The sequence below is a fragment of the Mytilus californianus genome, unplaced genomic scaffold (genome assembly GCF_021869535.1).
Source record: "Mytilus californianus isolate M0D057914Y unplaced genomic scaffold, xbMytCali1.0.p SCAF_3, whole genome shotgun sequence".
NCBI classification, from domain to species: Eukaryota; Metazoa; Mollusca; class Bivalvia; order Mytilida; family Mytilidae; genus Mytilus; species Mytilus californianus.
In genome coordinates this window covers 22895949-22917747 of record NW_026262679.1, presented here as the reverse complement: position 1 = coordinate 22917747, position 21799 = coordinate 22895949, and the positions used below count along the sequence as shown (strand labels likewise).

At 31.7% G+C, this 21799-nt stretch overlaps 1 protein-coding gene across 12 annotated transcripts in view; it reads right to left on the bottom strand.

The window, feature by feature from the left end:
* LOC127734162 (protein jagged-1b-like) overlaps positions 1 to 21799 on the bottom strand; it is a 124033-nt gene that overhangs the window by 12379 nt on the left and 89855 nt on the right. For all 12 annotated transcript variants that reach the window (XM_052243885.1, XM_052243884.1, XM_052243888.1 and 9 more), the window contains 4 exons: positions 18455 to 18496; positions 17683 to 17715; positions 15691 to 15810; positions 11872 to 11982 (listed from right to left, as the gene is read on the bottom strand). In XM_052243885.1, coding sequence (XP_052099845.1) covers positions 11872 to 11982; positions 15691 to 15810; positions 17683 to 17715; positions 18455 to 18496 — 306 coding nt within the window. The remainder of the gene's footprint in view (positions 1 to 11871; positions 11983 to 15690; positions 15811 to 17682; positions 17716 to 18454; positions 18497 to 21799) is intronic.

Below are 21799 nucleotides of genomic sequence, written 5' to 3'. Positions count from 1 at the left end.
GATTTATGACTTTCGAACACCGGTATACTACTGTTGCCTTTATTTAGCACTCATAACCCATATAATCCTGACATATTCAACGTCATAAAAGCAAATTTGCCGGTTTTACAAAAAACGAAAAAAATAAAAAAGCTTTTCCCTACAGAAAAATTCCTGAAAAGTAAAAGACAGCCTCGAAATCTAAAAAAGATTTAAACAAGGGCTAAATTTTATGACCCAACTGACTAATATACAACGTTTCAAAATGTAATGACCCTAGATGTGGTCTTTGTGAATATATGGACACCGGCCGCAAATAACATTACTAAACGGCAAAACCATTGTTCTAAATACAGAATTTAATTGCAAAACGGTAAACCTAATTTACTGTATTGTATGCAGCACTTACAAGGAATGGTACATCGGACAGACTGGTAATCCAATATGTCAAAGAGTCCGTATTCACAGACAACATATACGAGATCCAACCCGACGAATGCAAGATATGAGCGAACATTTAGAAACGTGCAGTAGTGGAAAATTTACCGTATTTCCGTTCGATAAAATGAACGAATCTAATAAATATAAAAGACTGGCAAAAGTAGCACACTTTATAAAGGTCTTTAAGCCAAAATTAAACGGATCTACCTAAACACGTTTGATTTATCTCCCCTTACCTTTATTGCAACATAATGAACGTTACTAACGGAAGTGTCGTCAAGGACATGGTTAAATCGTCGCCAGAAGATTGCCTGAAGGCATGAAAGCGCTAGTGACATTATTTTAACGAACTGTTATTATTTGATGTAAAATGTAGTCTGTCAATTTCAAATTTTAATATATATATATATATATATAGATAGATAGGTCTAAATACAGCACAAACAACATTTTCCAAAAGACCAAAACAGTGAAAAAGTATATATTAACAAAACGCATTTGACTAACAGGTCGAACAACAGATGTTCTTAAACCCTGCTGACTGCCATTGACGATTGCCAAAAAAATTTATCACCAATGGATCTTAATTATAAATTTAATACCAAACAGAAAACAATAAACTAGCGGAAAAGATGGTATACCGCAAACATGAGTTGCTAATTTTTTACACCATATCCGGATTTCGACAATTTATGTCTCTTCAGTGATGTTAGGGATCGAAACAGTATTTGGAAGGCCATATGATTTACCTCAATTTAGGATAGATTCTTCAATTTTGAAGAGTGGAACTAGGATGAACGGATCATATAAACCCGGGGGAAATATAGTACAAGCCCAAACGAAAAAAAATAAACAAGTCTAAATTGAAAACAACGTTCAAACCTATGATTGCGTTGGATAAAAACCGCAATTTTTATACGTGTGCATGTAAAACAAATTTTTGGTAGATAGGTTAAAATACAGCACAAACAACATTTTCCAAAAGACCAAAACAGTGAAAAAGTATATATTAACAAAACGCATTTGACTAACAGGTCGAACAACAGATGTTCTTAAACCCTGCTGATTGCCATTGACGATTGCCAAATAAATTGATCACCAATGGATCTTAATTATAAATTTAATATCAAACAGAAAACAAAAAACTTGCGGAAAAGATGGTATAACGCAAACATGAGGTGCTTATTTTTTACACCATATCCGGATTTCGACAATTAATGTCTCTTCAGTGATGTTAGGGATCGAAACAGTATTTGGAAGGCCATATAATTTACCTCAATATAGGATAGACTCCTGAATTTTGAAGAGTCAAACTAGGATGAACGGATCATATAAACCCGGGGGAAATATAATACAACCCCAAACGAAAAAATATAAACAAGTCTAAATTGAAAACAACGTTCAAACATATGATTGCGTTGGATAAAAACCGAAATTTTTATACGTGTGCATGTAAAACAAATTTACATAAAAATAAAATAAAATAAAATAGATAAAATCTTAATTATAAATTTAATATCAAACAGAAAACAATAAACTTGCTGCTGACAACCATTGACGATTGCCAAATAAATTGATCACCAATCAATCTTAATTATCAATTTAATATCAAACAGAAAACAAGAAACTTGCTTTTCTGCAAGTTTATTGTTTTCTGTTTGATATTAAATTTATAATTAAGATCCATTGGTGATCAATTTATTTGCCAATCGTCATAGCAGTCAGCATTGTTTAAGAACATCTGTTGTTCGACCTGTTAGTCAAATGCGTTTTGTTAATATATACTTTTTTCACTCTTTTGGTCTTTTGGAAAATGTTGTTTGTGCTGTTTTTAGACCTATCTACCACAAATTTGTTTTACATGCACACGTATAAAAATTGCTTGTTGTTTTCAATTTAGACTTGTATATATATAAACAAGTCTAAATTGAAAACAACGTTCAAACCTATGATTGCGTTGGATAAAACCCGCATTTTTATACGTGTGCATGCAAAACAATTGTCTTGATAGAGGGGTTTAAATACAGCACAAACAACATTTTCCAAAAGACCAAAAAAGTGAAAAAGTATATATTAACAAAACGCATTTGACTAACAGGTCGAACAACAGATGTTCTTAAATCCTGCTGACTGCCATTGGCGATTGCCAAATAAACGGATCATAAGATGTTACAAAATGGATCTTTAAAAATTATTAATTTAATACTAAACAGAAAACAATAAACTTGCGGAAAAGATGATATACCGCAAACAAAAGGTGCAAAAATTAGTACACCATCTTCAGTGATGTTAGGGATCAAAACGGTATTTGGAAGGCCATATAATTTACCTCAATTTAGGATAGACTCTTGAATTTTGAAGAGTCGAAATATTAAAATTGGATATATATATATATATATACACGTACTTATAAATATAATTATTTCTGTGACTGTATCTTGCATTAATTTGAAGGATCCTTTACAATAGATATTTCAGCTGATCTGTAACAATTCCATCTTCATGCCTTATATATCATGTACTGTATTACGACGCTAGATTAAAACTGACGAGGAAAGGTTACACCCGGCCACCGAAAGATTTATTTTGAAGCCTAGGTGGTCGTGTGGTCTAGCGCGTCGGATACAGTGCAGGCGATTTGGTGTCACGATATCACAGTAACATGAGTTCGAATCCCGGCGAGGGAAGAACAAAAAATTTGCGAAAGCAAATTTACAGATCTAACATTGTTGGGCTGATGTTTAGACGAGTTGTATATATATATATATATATATATCCTATTTTGACTCTTTAAAATTCAAGAGTCTATCCTAAATTGAGGTAAATTATATGGCCTTCCAAATACCGTTTCGATCCCTAACATCACTGAAGAGACATTAATTGTCGAAATCCGGATATGGTGTACAAATTTTTGCACCTCATGTTTGTGGTATACCATCTTTTCCACAAGTTTATTGTTTTCTGTTTGGTATTAAATTAATATTAAAGATCCACTTCGTTAGATCTGGTGATCAATTTATTTGGCAATCGCCAATGGCAGTCAGCAGGGTTTAAGAACATCAGTTGTTCGACCTGTTAGTCAAATGCGATATGTTAAAATAGACTTTTTCACTTTTTTTGGTCTTTTGGAAATAGTTGTTTGTGCTGTATTTAGACCCCTCTACCAAGAAATTTGTTTTACATGCACACGTATAAAAATTGCGGTTTTTATCCAACGCAATCAGGTTTGAACGTTGTTTTCAATTTAGACTTTTATATATTTTTTCGTTTGGGCTTGTATTATATTTTCCTTTGGGTTTATATGATCCGTTCATCCTATTTGGACTCTTTAAAATTCAAGAGTCTATCCTAAATTGAGGTAAATTATATGGCCTTCCAAATACCGTTTCGATCCCTAACATCACTGAAGAGACATTAATTGTCGAAATCCGGATATGGTGTACAAATTTTTGCACCTCATGTTTGTGGTATACCATCTTTTCCACAAGTTTATTGTTTTCTGTTTGGTATTAAATTAATATTAAAGATCCACTTCGTTAGATCTGGTGATCAATTTATTTGGCAATCGCCAATGGCAGTCAGCAGGGTTTAAGAACATCAGTTGTTCGACCTGTTAGTCAAATGCGATATGTTAAAATAGACTTTTTCACTTTTTTTGGTCTTTTGGAAATTGTTGTTTGTGCTGTATTTAGACCCCTCTACCAAGAAATTTGTTTTACATGCACACGTATAAAAATTGCGGTTTTTATCCAACGCAATCAGGTTTGAACGTTGTTTTCAATTTAGACTTTTATATATATATATATATATATTCAAGAGTCTATCCTAAATTGAGGTAAATTGTATGGCTTTCCAAATACCGTTTCGATTCCTAACATCACTGAAGAGACATTAATTGTCGAAATCCGGATATGGTGTACAAAAACCTTTGCACCTTTTGTTTGCTGTATACCATCTTTTCCGCAAGTTTATTGTTTTCTGTTTAGTATTAAATTTAAGCCGGAGTAACTGGAAACAAATGATGTCACTCATTTTCCCTACCATCACTCATTTTCCTGACATCATTTGTTTTCAGTTACTCCGGTTTCCTTACTTGACTCTTACAGTTTTAAGGATTCTTTTGGAATTTTTGGAATTTTACTTGTTTAAATACCAGGGTTCTTTTCATTTGGTAGGGATATACAAGTACGCATCCACGTCCAACTTTTAACCTTAGCCCAAATTTACTATTATTTTTTCTTTTCATTATAAAACTGCTATTTATTTGGAATGATAAATACGCAGCCTCTGTTTGTCATATTTTACCAGCTTATATCGATCAGTGCTGTTCTTTTGGGAATGTATTTACACGCAGTTGTTATAATATCTTAACTGACGTTATTTTGGAATTTTAAAGTTGTGCCAGTTCATATCTATAATTACTATTTTCATTTTAGGCATGTCTTTGAGTCGTTTTTTGGAAATTTTAAAAATTTATTAGCGTCTCTACATATGATGTTCGGGTGAAACTGTTTCACTTTTTTTATTGTATAGAATTCAAGATTGCTATAGTTTAATAATCAGAAAAGATTTATCTGATTCATTTTACATCGTGCTCATATTGATGAAGGATATCTGTTATCCGAAATATTTATAGTTACATTTGTTCGTTTATTGTCATTTTTTGGTGATGTTGTACCCTTTTAGACTGGTTATATATTATATTTTGTAGTGTACTGTATCATATTTATATGATCCATCGCCCCGTAAGATTTATCGTTGGCTATTATTCAGTCATTTTATATATATATATATATATATATATATATATACAACTCGTCTAAACATCAGCCTAACAATATTAGATCTGTAAATTTGCTTTCGCAGCAAATTTACAGATCTAACATTGTTGGGCTGATATTTAGACGAGTTGTATATACACAATGTACACAGCCATGTATCACCATCATTGCTGGTGATGCGATGGATAAATCTGTTGTAGAGTTGTCACTGGTTCAGACGTACTTATATATATATATATATATATATATATATAAACAAGTCTAAATTGAAAACAACTTTCAAACCTATGATTGCGTTGGATAAAAACCGCAATTTATATATATATATATATATATATATATAGTGTCTAAAAATAGCAACAATCAACATTCAATCTATCTAGGCGTGGATCAGTTTGTAAATAAACTGATGCAGTTACTAAATTAAACTATATAAGTGCCTTAGAATGTAACTTTAACGCACTAGTGAATGTTATAAAATTAGTTGTTATATTTTATATATTATTCACGCAATATTTCGCTAAACAAATTAGCTTCATCAGGCGCGTGCAGCCAACCAGGTAAAAGTTAGAGGCTGTAAAGAAATTTTTGCAGCTCAATGTTAAATGTCTAGAAAAATATTATTGCCGCTTATTATACATAGTAATTCTTAAATTAAAACAAATAGTTGAATTAGTTAAATAAAATGAAGTTTATGATTTATTCTTTTGATTTTGGGTAGAACTGTTTTTCATCTCTCTCATTCAGTCCATCAGGTTCAAGAGTACGTAGCTGATGCATCCAGAACGTTTCTCTCTGTTTTCTCCTTTGGGAGTCCCAATTTTGGTTTACCTCAATCTTTTGAAAGGTGATATTTTCAAAAGAATGCCCTGTTCTTAAGAGGTATCTCGTAATTGGGCAGTTTCTTCCTTTTGTATAAAAAGACAGGTGATTGTTAAGACTGATGTTGAATTTATAAGACTTAAAATATATATATATTTGTGGATATTCCAAAAATATGGGTCATAATTTTGCGAGATTTTATACATATGACACTAATTTTAAATTTGTTAATGACATTCTATATTGATATGCATTGTTCTTTCATAATTTTATATTGATTTGGGGTATGTTCTACATATTTTTAGGAATATGTTTTTGAAAATCTTATATCGATGGTCGTTGGTCAATTGTGGTATTTGAATCAATCAGGGACTATATTTACATAAATACAAAGTCCTCGAATCTATGCATTTGAAAATTAAAATAAGGCATAAAGTAAAGGTCATTCTTCGTATATTTATATATATATATTTTTAGGTATCAAATCTTAGAAAATGCTATATAAAATCTTCCGTGCTAATGTCAAAATTTTAACATCCATTTGTAATTATGTATACAGTTATGCAGATATTATATTATATTGCTGAATAGGCGGATGTGCATCGATATTTACAATAGCAATCACCAACAAAAAGTAAAGCACATATGAAGTGCATTGTTTGGCAGAGGCGAAAGCCCAGTGAGCCAAAAGAGACGAGGTTCTTAGTTCTGAAATTCACTAGGTTAATGAAAGTCAGAAAAATCAGTGTCGGACTGATGATGGTCGGAAGATTGAAATTGAAATTTCCAAGTTTCATGTTGATCATAATTCCAAGATTAATATTGATAATTCAAAGATTAAAGTTGATAATTTCAAGATTTATGTTGATAGTTCCAAGATAAAAACTGATAATTCAAAGATTAGTGTTGATAATTTCAAGATTAAAGGTGGTAATTTCAAGATTTTTCCAAGATTAAAGTCGACAATAAAAGATAAATAAATAAAAAAACGATGGCCCTAATAGGCTTCCGAAATATTCAGCATATCAAAGAATCCCATAAGTTCACTTTTGTTGTTTATATATTTCGTTTCTGACATTGTCATTTGATGTGTAAGAGCATCACAGCTCTTCAACTCTTTGTACATTGGATGCCATTGACTATTTTTCCCGCTATCCTAAATTGAATGACAACCGTATTTTGGACGTCGTTTCGGGGAACTTTACATGGATTCAAAATAAATCTATTAAATAAAAAATAATTTTTAGTAGAAATAAACTACTTTTTCTATTCCATTTCAAAACAAGCAATTCAAAAACATTTAGTCAAACATTTTATTTTCCAAAGAATGCATCCTCTTCCAAAAAAGGAAATCAAAATCAATGCATAAAAATGAAGATTCAGCATGGTATATTTAGTATCGATATTTCAGATACTAATCAACTGTGAAAGATATTCTGGAGTTGGAAATTTTACTAAATCCATTGGTTCATTTAAATATGAAAACAGAGGAGTGTGTGTGAATGTAAGATTATATTGTACTTGCATGAAAATATTGCGTATAAAGGGAAAGTTCTCTATTACAATAAAAGTATGTTAAAACGTGTCTCTCTATATATATTTTCTCTTTGTGCGTGAATATACATTTGTAAAAGAGGCAATACATTTCACACACTAGTCTTAAATGTCAATCTTTACTAAAACACACGATGTCTTTTAAGAACAAAAAATGTGATAGATAAAAAAGATATTGTTTTCGACGGATGTTATTCGGTGCAAAAAGATGCGGACAATTTTCTCTGTATTGTTTTTAACCTGCAAGCTAAATATCTAAACTTTTCGTCGTTAACCAAATTTAATTAATTTGACTCCTAAAGACAAAACATTATAAACCTTCTTTATTATGGTGAAAGGCTAATAGTCATGTACTTTGAACTTATTCTTTGAATAAAGAAAGTCTATGGTGTAATTTTTAACGCACAAAAATATGTTTAACTCTCAGTATATATGTGCCTGTCCTCAATTAGGAAATTGTAGTTTAGTGATTGTGATTCTTAGTTGTGTATCATATTTGTTATTCGTTTGTTGTTTTGTACATTATTCAGGCTTTTATTTTTTTCTCGTTTCGAAGGCTTTTCATTTTGTTATGTCTGGGACTTTTATAGCTTGCTTAAAGCGGCATGGGTTTTGCGTATCGATGAATGCCTCACGATGACGTTTAGTTGCTAAAACATTTATGTCATTTGGTCCCTGGTGGAAAGTTGTCTCATTGGCAGTCAAACCACATCTTCTTATATTATATTGTACTAATACCAAATCATAAAGTGGCTGTTTAAAATTCAATAAACTTTCTGAAAAGCTATAAAAATTCTAAAATAATGCGAAGGGTTTTGAATCTACCAATTTGCATTTCGCATTCAATTTTGTGTAAGTTTTCTGCACTCCGTAGATGGACATTTAATTAAGTTTTTTATTTCAGTGCTGTTCCAAATCAGTTAAATATGACGACCCCAAGAATAAATCGTTGAAAATATATAAAATGTGTTGCGAGTTACATCAACTTTTGGCTTGCCAGGCATGAACATTTCTTGAAGTAGAATGATTAATATCAAGAAGCGCAGTTATATTATATGACTTTGTAGGTTCATATCGTTTGCATTCAACGTTTTTTTTATAGTTTGCCTTTTTTATTAGACATTTGTGTTTACCACGTGGTTCAGCATTAATAGTGAAAATAATACCCAATAAAAAAAAAAACAAAAAAAAAAAAACGTTGAATGCAAACAATATCAACCTACGAAGTGGAGTGAATTGTTTTTATAAAACAATAAACTATACATAGTTGAGTTTGTATCAAGTTGAAATAACAGCAAACATTCTACATAGGTAATATATTTATTCTACTGATGCATATATAGCACCTCGAACACTTAAATCGTCATTTCTCTGTAGACCCTAAATTGTTTTAAGTTGGTGCAACTTTATCAAGCAGGATCATATGTCCTCAAAACAGAACGTCGGGTACACGAGTAGACCTTCTTACTTTAAGAAGGTTCACATTTTCTTTATTATGAGCTAGGGCTAGTTTTGACCTTTGCCTCTTAATTTCAAAATTACTTTGTTGATAAACTTATGACTACAAAGTACTTGCAAAATCTTCGTTCCCATGAAAATTAAGAGTTGTTTCAAAATTTCAAATTTCACCATGGTCTCTTCTGTGGAACTATCTGACGGACTTAAAAGTCGACAAGATAAGAGGTCAATGTATTCAAGTGAATTAATCTTCTGTATTACATTCTAATGTAAAATGGGTAAATGTCTTGTTAAAATTATTATTATCTTTGGTGTGCCACATAAGCATCACTATAAAGTAAGACAGTCCATGCGTGACCCCTTATGCATATGGCATGCGATGTTTTATGCATTGCATTGGCTATTTTCTAGCAAAATAAAGGCAACAGTAGTATACCGCTATTCAAAAGTCATAAATCGATTGAGATCAAACAAATCAGAGTTAGACTAAAACCAAGGGAAACACATCAACTATAAGAGGAATACAAAGGAACAACAGATTCACTGAAGTGCAACAAAAACAAATGGCAACATACATAGAAACGAACTATTTGATAACAACCACCATATTCCCGACTTGGTACAGGACATTTTAAGAAAAAAACTGGTGGGTTGAACTTGGTTTTATGGCTAGGCAAACCTCCAGCTTGAATGGCAATGTTAAACCAATACCGCTAAAAGGACAATACTACGTGACAGGAATACAGTACAAACAAACGCAAGACCACTCAACACAGAAAAACCCATTAATATATTATAAAATAGTACATTTCAACATGTTAACCGCAGAATAACAAGAGACATCATTATTTAACAACAGCGCAGCACACCATAAACAGTGACGTATTTTTGTGACGTAAATTTAATCTTGAAATTCATACAACTATATGAAACAAGATCCAAAAAAATACAAACATTTTCGCAATACTAGTCCAAATAATTATCATTATTACGTCTTTAAATGCTATTTTAATAAGATATATATCGTTTAAGAGTTTTTGCAGGATAATTGTGACCTCTAGATAAAATGGTACGGACTGTCTACTTTGGTCTGCATTCAGTCCTATGAATCAATATTTCACAAGCCATTCGGACAGTAGTTGTCAGCAGAATTATTAGATCTCCACACCATACACAACCGTACATAGTATAGTGTATTCACGATTTTATACTCCCGCAATCGAAGTTTTGAATGTTTAAACTTGGTTTACTAATTTCAAGGCTTTACTGTTTGTAAATGACACATTGATACGTGGCTACTTGTTATGTTGATGACATTGTTAATAAAAATAAGACTACATGGGTAGTTTCTGTACACAGAGGTTCTATCTATTTAACTTAACGTAAAATAAATGATCTACGCTGTATATTATAAAATTACAATTGTGAATTGAAAATCAATTAATTTAACTCTTTTCCATTACATTTCATATCAATGGATGAAAAGACATGTGCTGCTGTATGCAATTGAATAAACGATACATGTATACTAAAGAATAACGGATAATTCCCTTTAATCATAGAAGCCAAGCATGTTTGACAAAAATATCTTTGTACAATGAATTTAAAACTATCGGCAAACAAGAAGTGGTTGTACGGTGGATGTCAAATTAGCTTACTTGCTACAGCTCATGATTTTCAAGCGGTTGCAGATCAAACATGAAATAATTCCCTTGATTAGAAGTCAAACAGGTTTGACGTCAATTTTCCTTGTACAATTATTGTATCGATATTTCAAACTTACGGCAAATTTGAAGTTGCTGCACGGCGGATGTAAAATTATGTAGCTGCTGACCAAATATGAAATCATTTGCTTTCGTAGAAGACAAGAAAATTTTGACCAAAATTTTTTATCCAAGGTCGTCCGGACAAATAAACTGACGGGCGGATTCAAGCAGTAACTAGAATTGCGTTTGCCTTAGACAAAGCAGGTAAAAATCAGAAGCAATGTACCATTTTTAGTCAAGCAAATGACTTTTAAAATACTCAATATCATGTTTAATTTTCATCTAGTACAATATAATATGAAATATGTTGGAGGTAAATATAATTTGCTGACGCTGATTGCTACTATTTCTATTGTATTATCCATACTATTGAATGAGAAGACCTCATTGTGTGTTTCACTTCTCTTCCTTCCACAATAAATTAATCATCATGCCACTGTGTCCTATAGGTACTATGCATAGTCGCATTTGTCATCCTTGCTAATGATTATTCGGTTTGAGTTATTTTGCGAGGAAAACGAAAATAAAGGCGTCCGGATATTGTTTCTGTCTCGTCGGACGGAATTTTAAGTCATAGACAAGGCTTCCGTTTACACACAATTTTCATAGGTACATTTTGTACTTGAGGACAGGACAATTATTTTCGCATTTTTCTGTATACCATGAACATATATATACTATAAAGTTTATTTGCTATTTACTATCAATTCCAAGTTTACTATCCACGGCGGTCACTTATATACTATATATAGTATCTATGCATGTTCATAGTGCACAGAAAACGGGAAGAAATTAATGATAGTTAATAGGAAACAAAAAATATAACAGATTTTGGAATAAAGCAGGAGGGCTAAAAAAATTGTCCTGTCCCCAAGTACCTATGAATTTTGATACCTTTCCTGAAATTCTCGTCATAAAATCCTTTAAAAAATTGATACTATTCCTGGATTTCTCCAAATATAAAATCTTTTCCAAAATTTCATCCTGCAACAGTTTACATAATTTCAACCACGCTTTAAATGCCCCTGATTTCGCGGGTGTGTTCTAGTAGTTATTAAGTGTATAAATACCTGTAGAACAAGAGCATTTAATGTCTTCTGCGGTTGCTCGTGTACGTGTAGGATCTTTACTACAAGTACCTCCATTACGACATGGACAATGTGTACCTGAACACTTATCATCTGTTCGAAATAAAAAGTTCAATGTGTTATCTTTAAGACACAGTTTATTTGTTTATGGAGCAATATGACAAACAAAAATGCATACATAAAGGCATTAGTAGTTAACGCGGAATAGTCATAATTCGATAAAGCAAAAACAAATCTTGGTAACAAGCTAAAACCGAGGGAAACACATTAACGATAAGAGGAAAACAACAGAATAACAGAAACACTTTAGTGCAACATAAACAAACGCATACATACATAGAAACGGACTATTTGATAACAACTCCCATATTCTTGACTTGGTTCAAGACATTTTAAGAAAAACTGGTGGGTTGAACCTGGTTTTATGTCTAGTCAAACCTCCCACTTATATGGTTATATTTAAAAAATATTAAAATGAAAACACTACCTGACAGGAATATAGAAAAAAAAACCACAAGAACACTCAGGACGGAGAAATAAATCAATAAATAATATAATAGTACATTGCAACAGCAGAATAACAACGGACACCTCCCATGAATTTACGACAGCACACCAGGACGCCACAAACGACATATAAACTGCTCGTCACATAAACTGATCAACGTCACAAACATTGACGTATTTTTTGTGAAGTTTATATTATCACAGATAAATTTCAAAAAAATAAAATAGATTTGGTTTATTTATAGACGTACATGTACAATAATATTAAAGTCATATTAAACTTTAAATTGAAAAAAAATAATGCATATGTTTTTTATTACAAAATAGCTAGTTTTTATTATAAAACTTATATACATAAACTTTTTTTTGAAGAAAACTCTTTAATTTGTCCAAATCTGGAAGAAAATTACTTTTTTTAATTGCTTGCTTCCAGCCAACAATTCGCCGACATGCTATCCATATGCAGTTAGTTACCTCAGCGTTAACTTTCTCGTAAAAATCCGGAGATCGCAATACGCAACTGCGAAGGGGAAAACCAAATTGGTAGAGAGAGTCAATGAACGTAAACATCGCTCCGTCATCCAACTATAACTGTATCTTATATGTTATACACGTGCTGACCTGAATATTCATGCTTCTTTGTTGATTGTTTACAAAGGTGACAATCGGTAAACTTCTGTTGTAAAACACGACCATTAATAAGCTGCCATATTTCACAACAACACTGACCAAGTGAAAATTTTTTTTGACCATAATATGATGAAATATGATATGGAAACGTAAAAAATGATAAAATCGTCCACAGAGGACTAAGTTTATGGCTAAGAAATAGATTAACATTATTTTTCACCAGTCACTCGTTTTATATGACTTTAAATTGGGGTTGAGTTTGTAATGGTGTTATTTTATGCATTTTTTAAACATGACAGGAATATTAGAATGGAATTGTGTTTGTAATGATGTTATTATTTGTATTTTTAACCATGTTAGTTTTTCTTCTACGTAAAAACTGTGTATATGTATAAAAAAAATGCATATAGTTACTTTAAAATTTAAATCATAAATTGACGTAGCTGATTTTTTATTACAAACAACACATAACAAAAATCATGTAGACGAACCACGAGCGATGAATTTGTGATACATAAAAACCGCGACACGTCGTATAGCAGTGCGAATTCACACTCGGCAAAACAGTCATATTCGGGATGTGCCACGTTATGGTTAAGCAGACTAGACGACTTAGATGGTTAACCACAATCTAAGACGTGTTAAAAATGTCGTTAGTTAGTTTAGACATAGACACATAGTAAAGATCAACAAGTCGTTATGGTGTCTTTAAAATTTATGGAGTTTCATTTTAAATATTTCCTACTCATAACTCTGATAGCGAGGTTTCTTCGTAAGGACAAAACTACTCCTGTATATGAAGTCTGTGAAGTATGAACACGTACAAGCATAACGAACAAATTGAGATATGTAAATACCATACGATGAACAGAAGGTATCTTTCTGCTGAGAATTGGGAAGTTGATATTTGTAAAGGTGAAATGAAACTGTTTTTCATAGATTTTAGTCTGAAGTCGTCCACCTGTGCCAATATTAAGGAAAAGATCGAGTTGTATTCTTAATTTCAAGTTCACTGGGATTCATGAGATGCAAGTACTGACTGAAATATGGGTTATTCAGAAGTAAGATTAAAGAATTTCGCAAGGTGCTTTTTCGTTTTGCCTTTCAGAAGATTCTGAATAAATTCTGCCTCATATGATTACAAAAACAAATCGACAAGTAAATTAGGAATTTGATACTAGTATGCATTTCAACAGGTTCAATGGCAATAAACCGTGACAAACTTTTGAAAGATTCTTTTCACTTGCATCTGGTGTCAAAAAAAGAAATAAACGTGCCTTATGAAGTAAACAGAACAATATCTAGAATTCCTTATGCCCCTATACTGATCGGCTGGAATTGTCATTTTGAAACCAGCCAGAGTAACATCAATTTTACTGATGATTACACAGATAAAATGTCGTGTGTAAGCTAACTAACACGAAAGAGAAATTGTATATAATAAACCACGAAACGATGATTTAGAGTATCTCACATTTATTCGTCTTAAGAGTTAAGTCAGAACAAATAATTGCCTTTGAAGGACATGACCACACTACGTGTATATCAGAACAAACTGAAATAAGTTTACAAAAGGGCTCCCAAACATTATTTCTGATAATTTTATTATTTTCTTAATTTTTCGAGTATATTTCAAAGGAAACAGATTTAAAGGCGAACTTTTATAAATTGTCAATTGAACGAAATGTGGCATCATGGCTGCTCTATATGCCACAAAATTAAAAAAAAAATAAATACAGAAAATCCTTTTTGAAAGGTCACCCATCGCAGTTTGAAAATGTGTCTCGTTTTATCAATGAAGAATTTTTTTTAATAACCCACCAGAACCAAGAACTACTTCTGAAGACCGTGTCGTTCACTCAGTTGGAACTAAAAAGATAAATATTATTCAGAAGAACCCTAACTACATTATTCCTTTAAAGTTTATTTCCTGAGGTAACTTTGACATTTTTTTTTAAAGTAGACAGTTCAACAATTAGATATTAGACACTAAGTGTTGGCTGCAATAGCTTATATTTTCTTTATAAATGAGGTGAATTAAACATTTATTATGATGGTTTTTAAATTAAAGTTCTGTTTTGAAAGCATCAAATACTTTGATAAAATATGTTTCATCAATTTTTCTTTCATAATTGATTCAGGTTATATAACAATCTTTCGGTGTTATAAACGAGTAGTCAGAACATTCAAAAAGAAATCCATACAGCACTATTTATGTCGATAAAAAAAAACCTGCACAGAAAAACTAAAAACGGAGCAACATCAACCCTGCAAAAACTGTATCAGCTTAAAAGGGTGCTACATCGATATCACTGTTTGCACCTTACCTGTTGCTCATTACAGGTACACGTCTGTTGAAAAGTCGTAATCAATGATAATCATGAACGAGGGATGGAGGGCGGATTCTGCCTGGGACAAATGGAATGTTAATGGTCATATTTATGTAACACAAACCTCATATAACAGTCTATCATGACATGAAAGCGTTAGAATGTTATAAACGATAACACGATTATTGTTTAAATGATGTTATATTGACATGTCATCTCATTCAGGAATCCAAAAAAGTAATCATACATTCATGCAGTGTTGGTAGCTGTAGATCATGATCTGTTTTTATTTAGTTTTATTGCATTGTAAATTAACATTTCTACGTGTTCTTACATTCCATCTTCGCAGGTCTATCACTGTTTCTATCTGGACAATGAAGTTGCTTAACACAAAAGCATTTAATTGGTAAAATGATTTTACAGTCTTCACAACAATCTTTACAATTTTGCGGAACTGAAATATATCAAAAACATGTATACTGAGTTATACATTCAAATAACACTTGTATTCAAGAAAATTGACTGAATCATGACAGGCGTTTCGTAAATAACGACATTGATTCAAACACAATTAATATCGTATCAACAAAATTCAGTACTGTTCAGTAATCGCCTGCAGTACATTAACATTTGTAGTCTGTTTTCAAATACAAGTAACAACATAAACAATTATTGCAATCGTTTTGCAATTTAAAAAAATATTATACCACAATTTATGCGCTTTAATCAGTCCGTAGTTTTTTTGTTTTAATTATTTCACAATTTGTCCTTTATATAAAAAGGAAGATGTGGTATGATTGCCAATGAGACAACTTTCCACAAGAGACCAAATGACACAGAAATTAACAACTATAGGTCACCGTACGGTCTTTAACAATGAGCAAAGCCCATACCGCATAGTCAGCTATAAAAGGCCCCGAAATGACAAATGTAAAACAATTCAAACGAGAAAACTAACGGCCTAATTTATGTACAAAAAATTAACGAAAAACAAAAATGTAACACATTAACAAACTACAACCACTGTATTACAGGCTCCTGACTTGTTTATGTTTGTTTCAAATGATGAAAACTTTCATGTATTAATGCATACTATGGTTTTTGTTTGCACAAAAATTAAATTTAGATATACCGGTTCATTTTTTAAGCTAGATTGCTATATACAATGGCTTGTTTAATAACAAAATCTATCGATATGGGCAGCAGCCGATAGTTAGTAGATAAATATTACATAATTATAAGCAATCGTTTCGATTAAACGGCAAGGCGGATCTCACTTGAAAACTTTTGCAAGGGATCTTTCAACAGCTCCTGTTGATAAAAATGAAGCCAAATAAGCTCTAGTTCTGATGTGCTCAAAAATTATAATACAATAACAGTAACAAAACCGTGACTAGCAACATTCTTCTTTAATTTATTATCATAATAAGTAAATTATTGTAATTTTGTTAATCCTTACTATTTTTCTTGATACATTACCGTTGTGTTAACAATTATAGGTTTTATAACGAGTGAGAATTGGATATCGCTTGATATCAACTCGAGTTATTTAATTTCAATATAATAATAAGCGAGCCTTCGACGAGTTAATTATTACTATTTAAATTAAATAACAAGAGTTTATATCAAGTGATATCTAATTCTCACAAGTTGTTAAACGTATTTCTCTTATGGTAAACGCTCGCGTTTGGAATGGTTGATCTAGTCTTTTGCGTGACATACCAGTATGTCGTCATATATCCTGTTCTAATGTCAAACTTAAACATCCGACATTATAAAACTTTTTGTACTCTTCAGAATGTATTAACACTTAACAAATAGAATATTTTCAGGTAAAAATGTGAGTGTTTTGTATACTATTGAAGAATACACATATGTTCGTTGCCATTGACGAAATAGACATCATCTTAATCTTTGATAACCTAACAAATAGCCACTGAAATATTTTTAATAGCGCCTCTTGATGCTGGATAAGCCAATCAAATTAACGCAGCTTTTCGTTTCACTTTTTCGTACCAAACTCCGTGCAGTGTAATACGAGATGTATCTCTTCACGCAAGAAATAGATAACAGGCCACAACCATAAGAGAAACCATGTTTAACATTATTTTTTTAATTTCATTTCATTCATATACTGTCACACATACTTTTTTTAAGAATAAGCAGCTGAGGTAAAGTATTGACTGTTGAAGATAAAAAAAGATTAAAAATAGTAACAAAAATATGGATAGTTAAAAAAAACCAACACAGAATATTAACTACATATCACTACAGGGATAGCTAAAAACATCATCGGGTAACTAAGAAGACTACATGATGAACTTACATACATTACAATGATTCTTCACATACTGGCTACCTAAACAAAACAAACTGGAATATATACTTTAAATTAATATAAGGATAATATTATTTATATTTTTTTTTATTTGAGTGTTCCAAATGAAAGGAAATCCAGAAAAGCTCCCCGAAAGCCGTGTAAATTTAAATTATACCTACTACTATTGTTTATCTATTGGTGTATGGCTCGCGCAAATTTCGATCCTGGTATCTATGATGAGTTTATTTACAACCACTGGGTCGATGCCACTGCTGGTGGAGTATTAATTCCCCGAGGGTATCACCAGCCCAGTAGTCAGCACTTCTGTGTTGACTTGAGTTATCATTGATATGTTCATAATTATAAATTAATTGTTTACAAAACTTTGAATTTTTGAAATACTAAGGCTTGTCTACCTCAGGAATAGATTACTTTAGCTGTATTTGGCAAAACTTTTAGGAATTTTTGGTCCTCAATGCTCTTCAACTTCGTACTTTATTTGGCCTTTTTAATATTTTTTTATTCAAGCGTCACTGATGAGTCTTTTGTAGACGAAACGCGCGTCTGTCGCAAATATAAAATTTTAATCCTAGTATCTATGATGATTTTATTTATACAATTTTTAGTGTCTAAACATTATTGTTTGTGTGTGTTTATTTTCTATTTCTAATGAATACAATGCTATATACTTTTAAATTTACATTAAATTTGGTTTGAAAAGCAGTTTCAAACTACAAATACTTCAAATTCTTTATTTGATTCTGAAAACTGTACTTACCTGGTTTGCATATCTCATTAAATGGATCGATATTACTTATATCTGCAATTTACAATGGAATTGTCTGTATATACATGTAAACATCACAAAGTTGCAACAGTAAAAGTGTATTAGGGTGAATAGATGTGTTAGAAAAGTAGACACTACTGTTGGCGCTCGTGTTGGATGGAAGATGATTACAATATGATGTGGGGGTCATCTCCAAAATTATAAATACTCTATCGTTTTTTATTACCTGTATGGCCAATGAAATACGTTATTCATAGTGTGCAAGACATGACCAATCGAGCATTGTTAAAGAACCAAAATTAATGATCAAATGGGAAATTAAAAATCAATTACGGGGTACATTTGTATATTGAAGATAATGATAACCATACATGTAATTGTAATTATTTGATTTAAGAATGCAAAATGTAAAAAAAACAATAAGTCAAATCTTTATGGAATAAGGGGGGGGGGGATGTTTTTATTTTTATTCTCAGAATCAAAAAATTCTTGCAAAATAATTGAACAAGGGTTTTTGCCTGCTGTATCCCCTATGGAAACAAACTATAGTTTTGCTTTCATTTTGGAACAATTGAAAAAAAAACTATTTTGGAAAACACAAATCCCCTTTTACACAAGATGAATGCTCGATGATTTATTTTAAAATACAAATTTGGGATTTTGTTGTTCACTTGCCTAATAACATAGCATTGTATGATTGGGTAGCATTTGTTTAACGTCTCACGAAAAGTTTAGCACCCTGTTCAACTGTTTGTTTTAGTTCAGCCCTTTGCTGTCTCCATAAAGTTCCAAACTACTCTGACTGTCTCTAAACGTCTTATTGCGTCAACACTCACACTTTCTTTTATTTAATATTTTTTTTTACATTTCTTTTTCTCTCGGCGTTTACAGTCTTAATTGCTGTCTCTTATATGGTGTAACAATTAGTGGACAATTGACCTTTGACCTATGAACTTGAAAACGAATTGAGCTCTGGATTTACATAAGGGTTAATTATATGGTAAGTAAAGTTGAAATATGTCAAACTATGACGAGTTAAGAGTGTTAACAAGTATATCAAAACTCATTCCAACTGTGACCTTGACCTTTGTCTTTGAAAATTAATAGGATTCTAGACATTCAAAAGGACTAAGAATGAACCAAGTATGGTCAAAATTCTAGAACGATGCTGAATATAGAGTGTCAACAAGTGTGTAAGGGACGGAAAGACGGACCGAGGGTACAGTTACAAGATTCCCTCGAACTTTGTTGGCGAAAGGATAAAACCCATTGGAACCGGAAATGCAGACAAATGTTGTTTTACACGATGGCAATTGGGCTCAAAGGGTCGATTGAATTACATTAATGAAAGCCCGTTATAGGGTATGAGTTTTAGCTACGGTAAACAATTTCAACTTAAGCTAAGTTTGTCAAATGTCAACTGAAGCAAAGTTTGCTTTTATCTTTCTTTCAATGTTGTTCAAACTTTTTATTTCTAAAATCAAAATTATAAGAAAATATTATACCTTCTTTCCAAAGACGTTTGATAATGATATATAGAAACAAACATCGTGGACACCTTTTCTATTCTTATAACAGATGAGCAAGGGGAAGGGGTTATTTTGTGTTTCTATAATTTGTTTTCTGACATTTTCTGTTTTCTTTTTATTTATCTATTTATTTGTTGTGAATACTACCATTGTGCGCATTTAAATTAAAACTTACGTCAATCACTGAATAAGAGGCTGCTGGTGTGTGACAGGTTCATACATAATATTGCGGGGTTAAATATGTTTGTAAGCCCTCCACCCTTCTCTTAACCTCAGACAGTGGTGTAAGTTGTAACAGTAAATCATAAGTACATACTATGAAAATCGGTTGAAAATGGCATGACTCATTTCATGGGCAGGAAGCGTTAAAAAAACTAACATAAAGACAAAAGACACAAAGTACCAATATTATAGTACTCGCAGTTACTGAAAACTAACTCAAGGTAAATAACGGCTTCCGAATTTATAAGAGGACATTGAATTATTTATTAGTTGTTGATGACTCTGAGCTAGCTTTCAGTAAATGTGAGTTTTTATCTAATACAAAAGTGATTCAATTGTTATAGTTATTCAGTTCAGGATTATCAATTTGAGATAACGGATTATCAATCCGAGATCACAGATTGTCAATCTGAGATCACAGATAAAAAATCCGAGGTCACGGATAATCAATCCGAGATCATAGGTTAGCAATTTGAGATCACGGATTACCAATCCGATATCACGGATTAGCAATCCAAAATCACGGATTTTTTTTTGTGTGAGTCCCTTTATAGCTTTTTTTTATATATATACGACTACATCCTTGTACATTAGTTTTACAAGATGTTAAAACAAGATAAATTATTCACAAGACTAATATTAATTTATCTAAAAATATAATTATTGAACCTTTTCTGGTTCTTGAAAATAAATTTTATCTTCTCCGGCGTACTTCAGTTAATACAATTGTTTAATATTTATTTCAGCGGTATCAAACACGCCCAAACAGGTAACAAACATATTTAGTATTTGTACTTATTGAGATGGTCCCCACATCATATTGCTTACATTTTCCATCCAACACTAGCTCCAGCAGTTGTGTCGACCTTTCTAACACGTCTATTAACATTAATTAAATCTGAAAAGCCTTGTGAAGGTTGCATGATTCGGTCTGCACAATTTAAACCTAAACTAATAAAATTTCATAATTAAAATGCTCAGTACAAAGTTTTATAATATGAAAACAATGTGGTTGCATGAGTTGGTCCGATCACATGTAAATATTCCAGGGTTGGCAAAAACCCGGGTTTTATGAGTATTGCCCAGCCCAGTAGGAAATACTGGGAAAACCCGGGTTTTACTGGGTTTTACCAGATAATACAGGACAATACTGGGTAATATAAAATATTGGCCTGAATTTTAAAGAGGATTCAGTGATCAAACGCAAATGCAATACATTTAAGATATTTATAAACATATTTTGATTTATAAATAAGTTTACTTGTTTGAGAGTCTTATAACATGTATAATACAAGTGTATACATTTGAGAAAGTATGGTTCTAGCAACTCTGAGACAAGTGTGCGTTGACGACATATTAGACAAATACTTCAGGAAAAAGCCTTTCTCAATAATTCTCCTAAAAATCTATTAAATAACCCTTTTGTCTAGATTGGGCAAACTGTTAACATAAAGCCAAAGAATTCATTTTTTTTTAAATATATATAACTAATATTAAAAATTAACAATTACATGTAAGAAAAATTTCTTTTAAATAATTTATATGAACATCACTAATTAATAAGTTATTATTTAGATTATTAGAC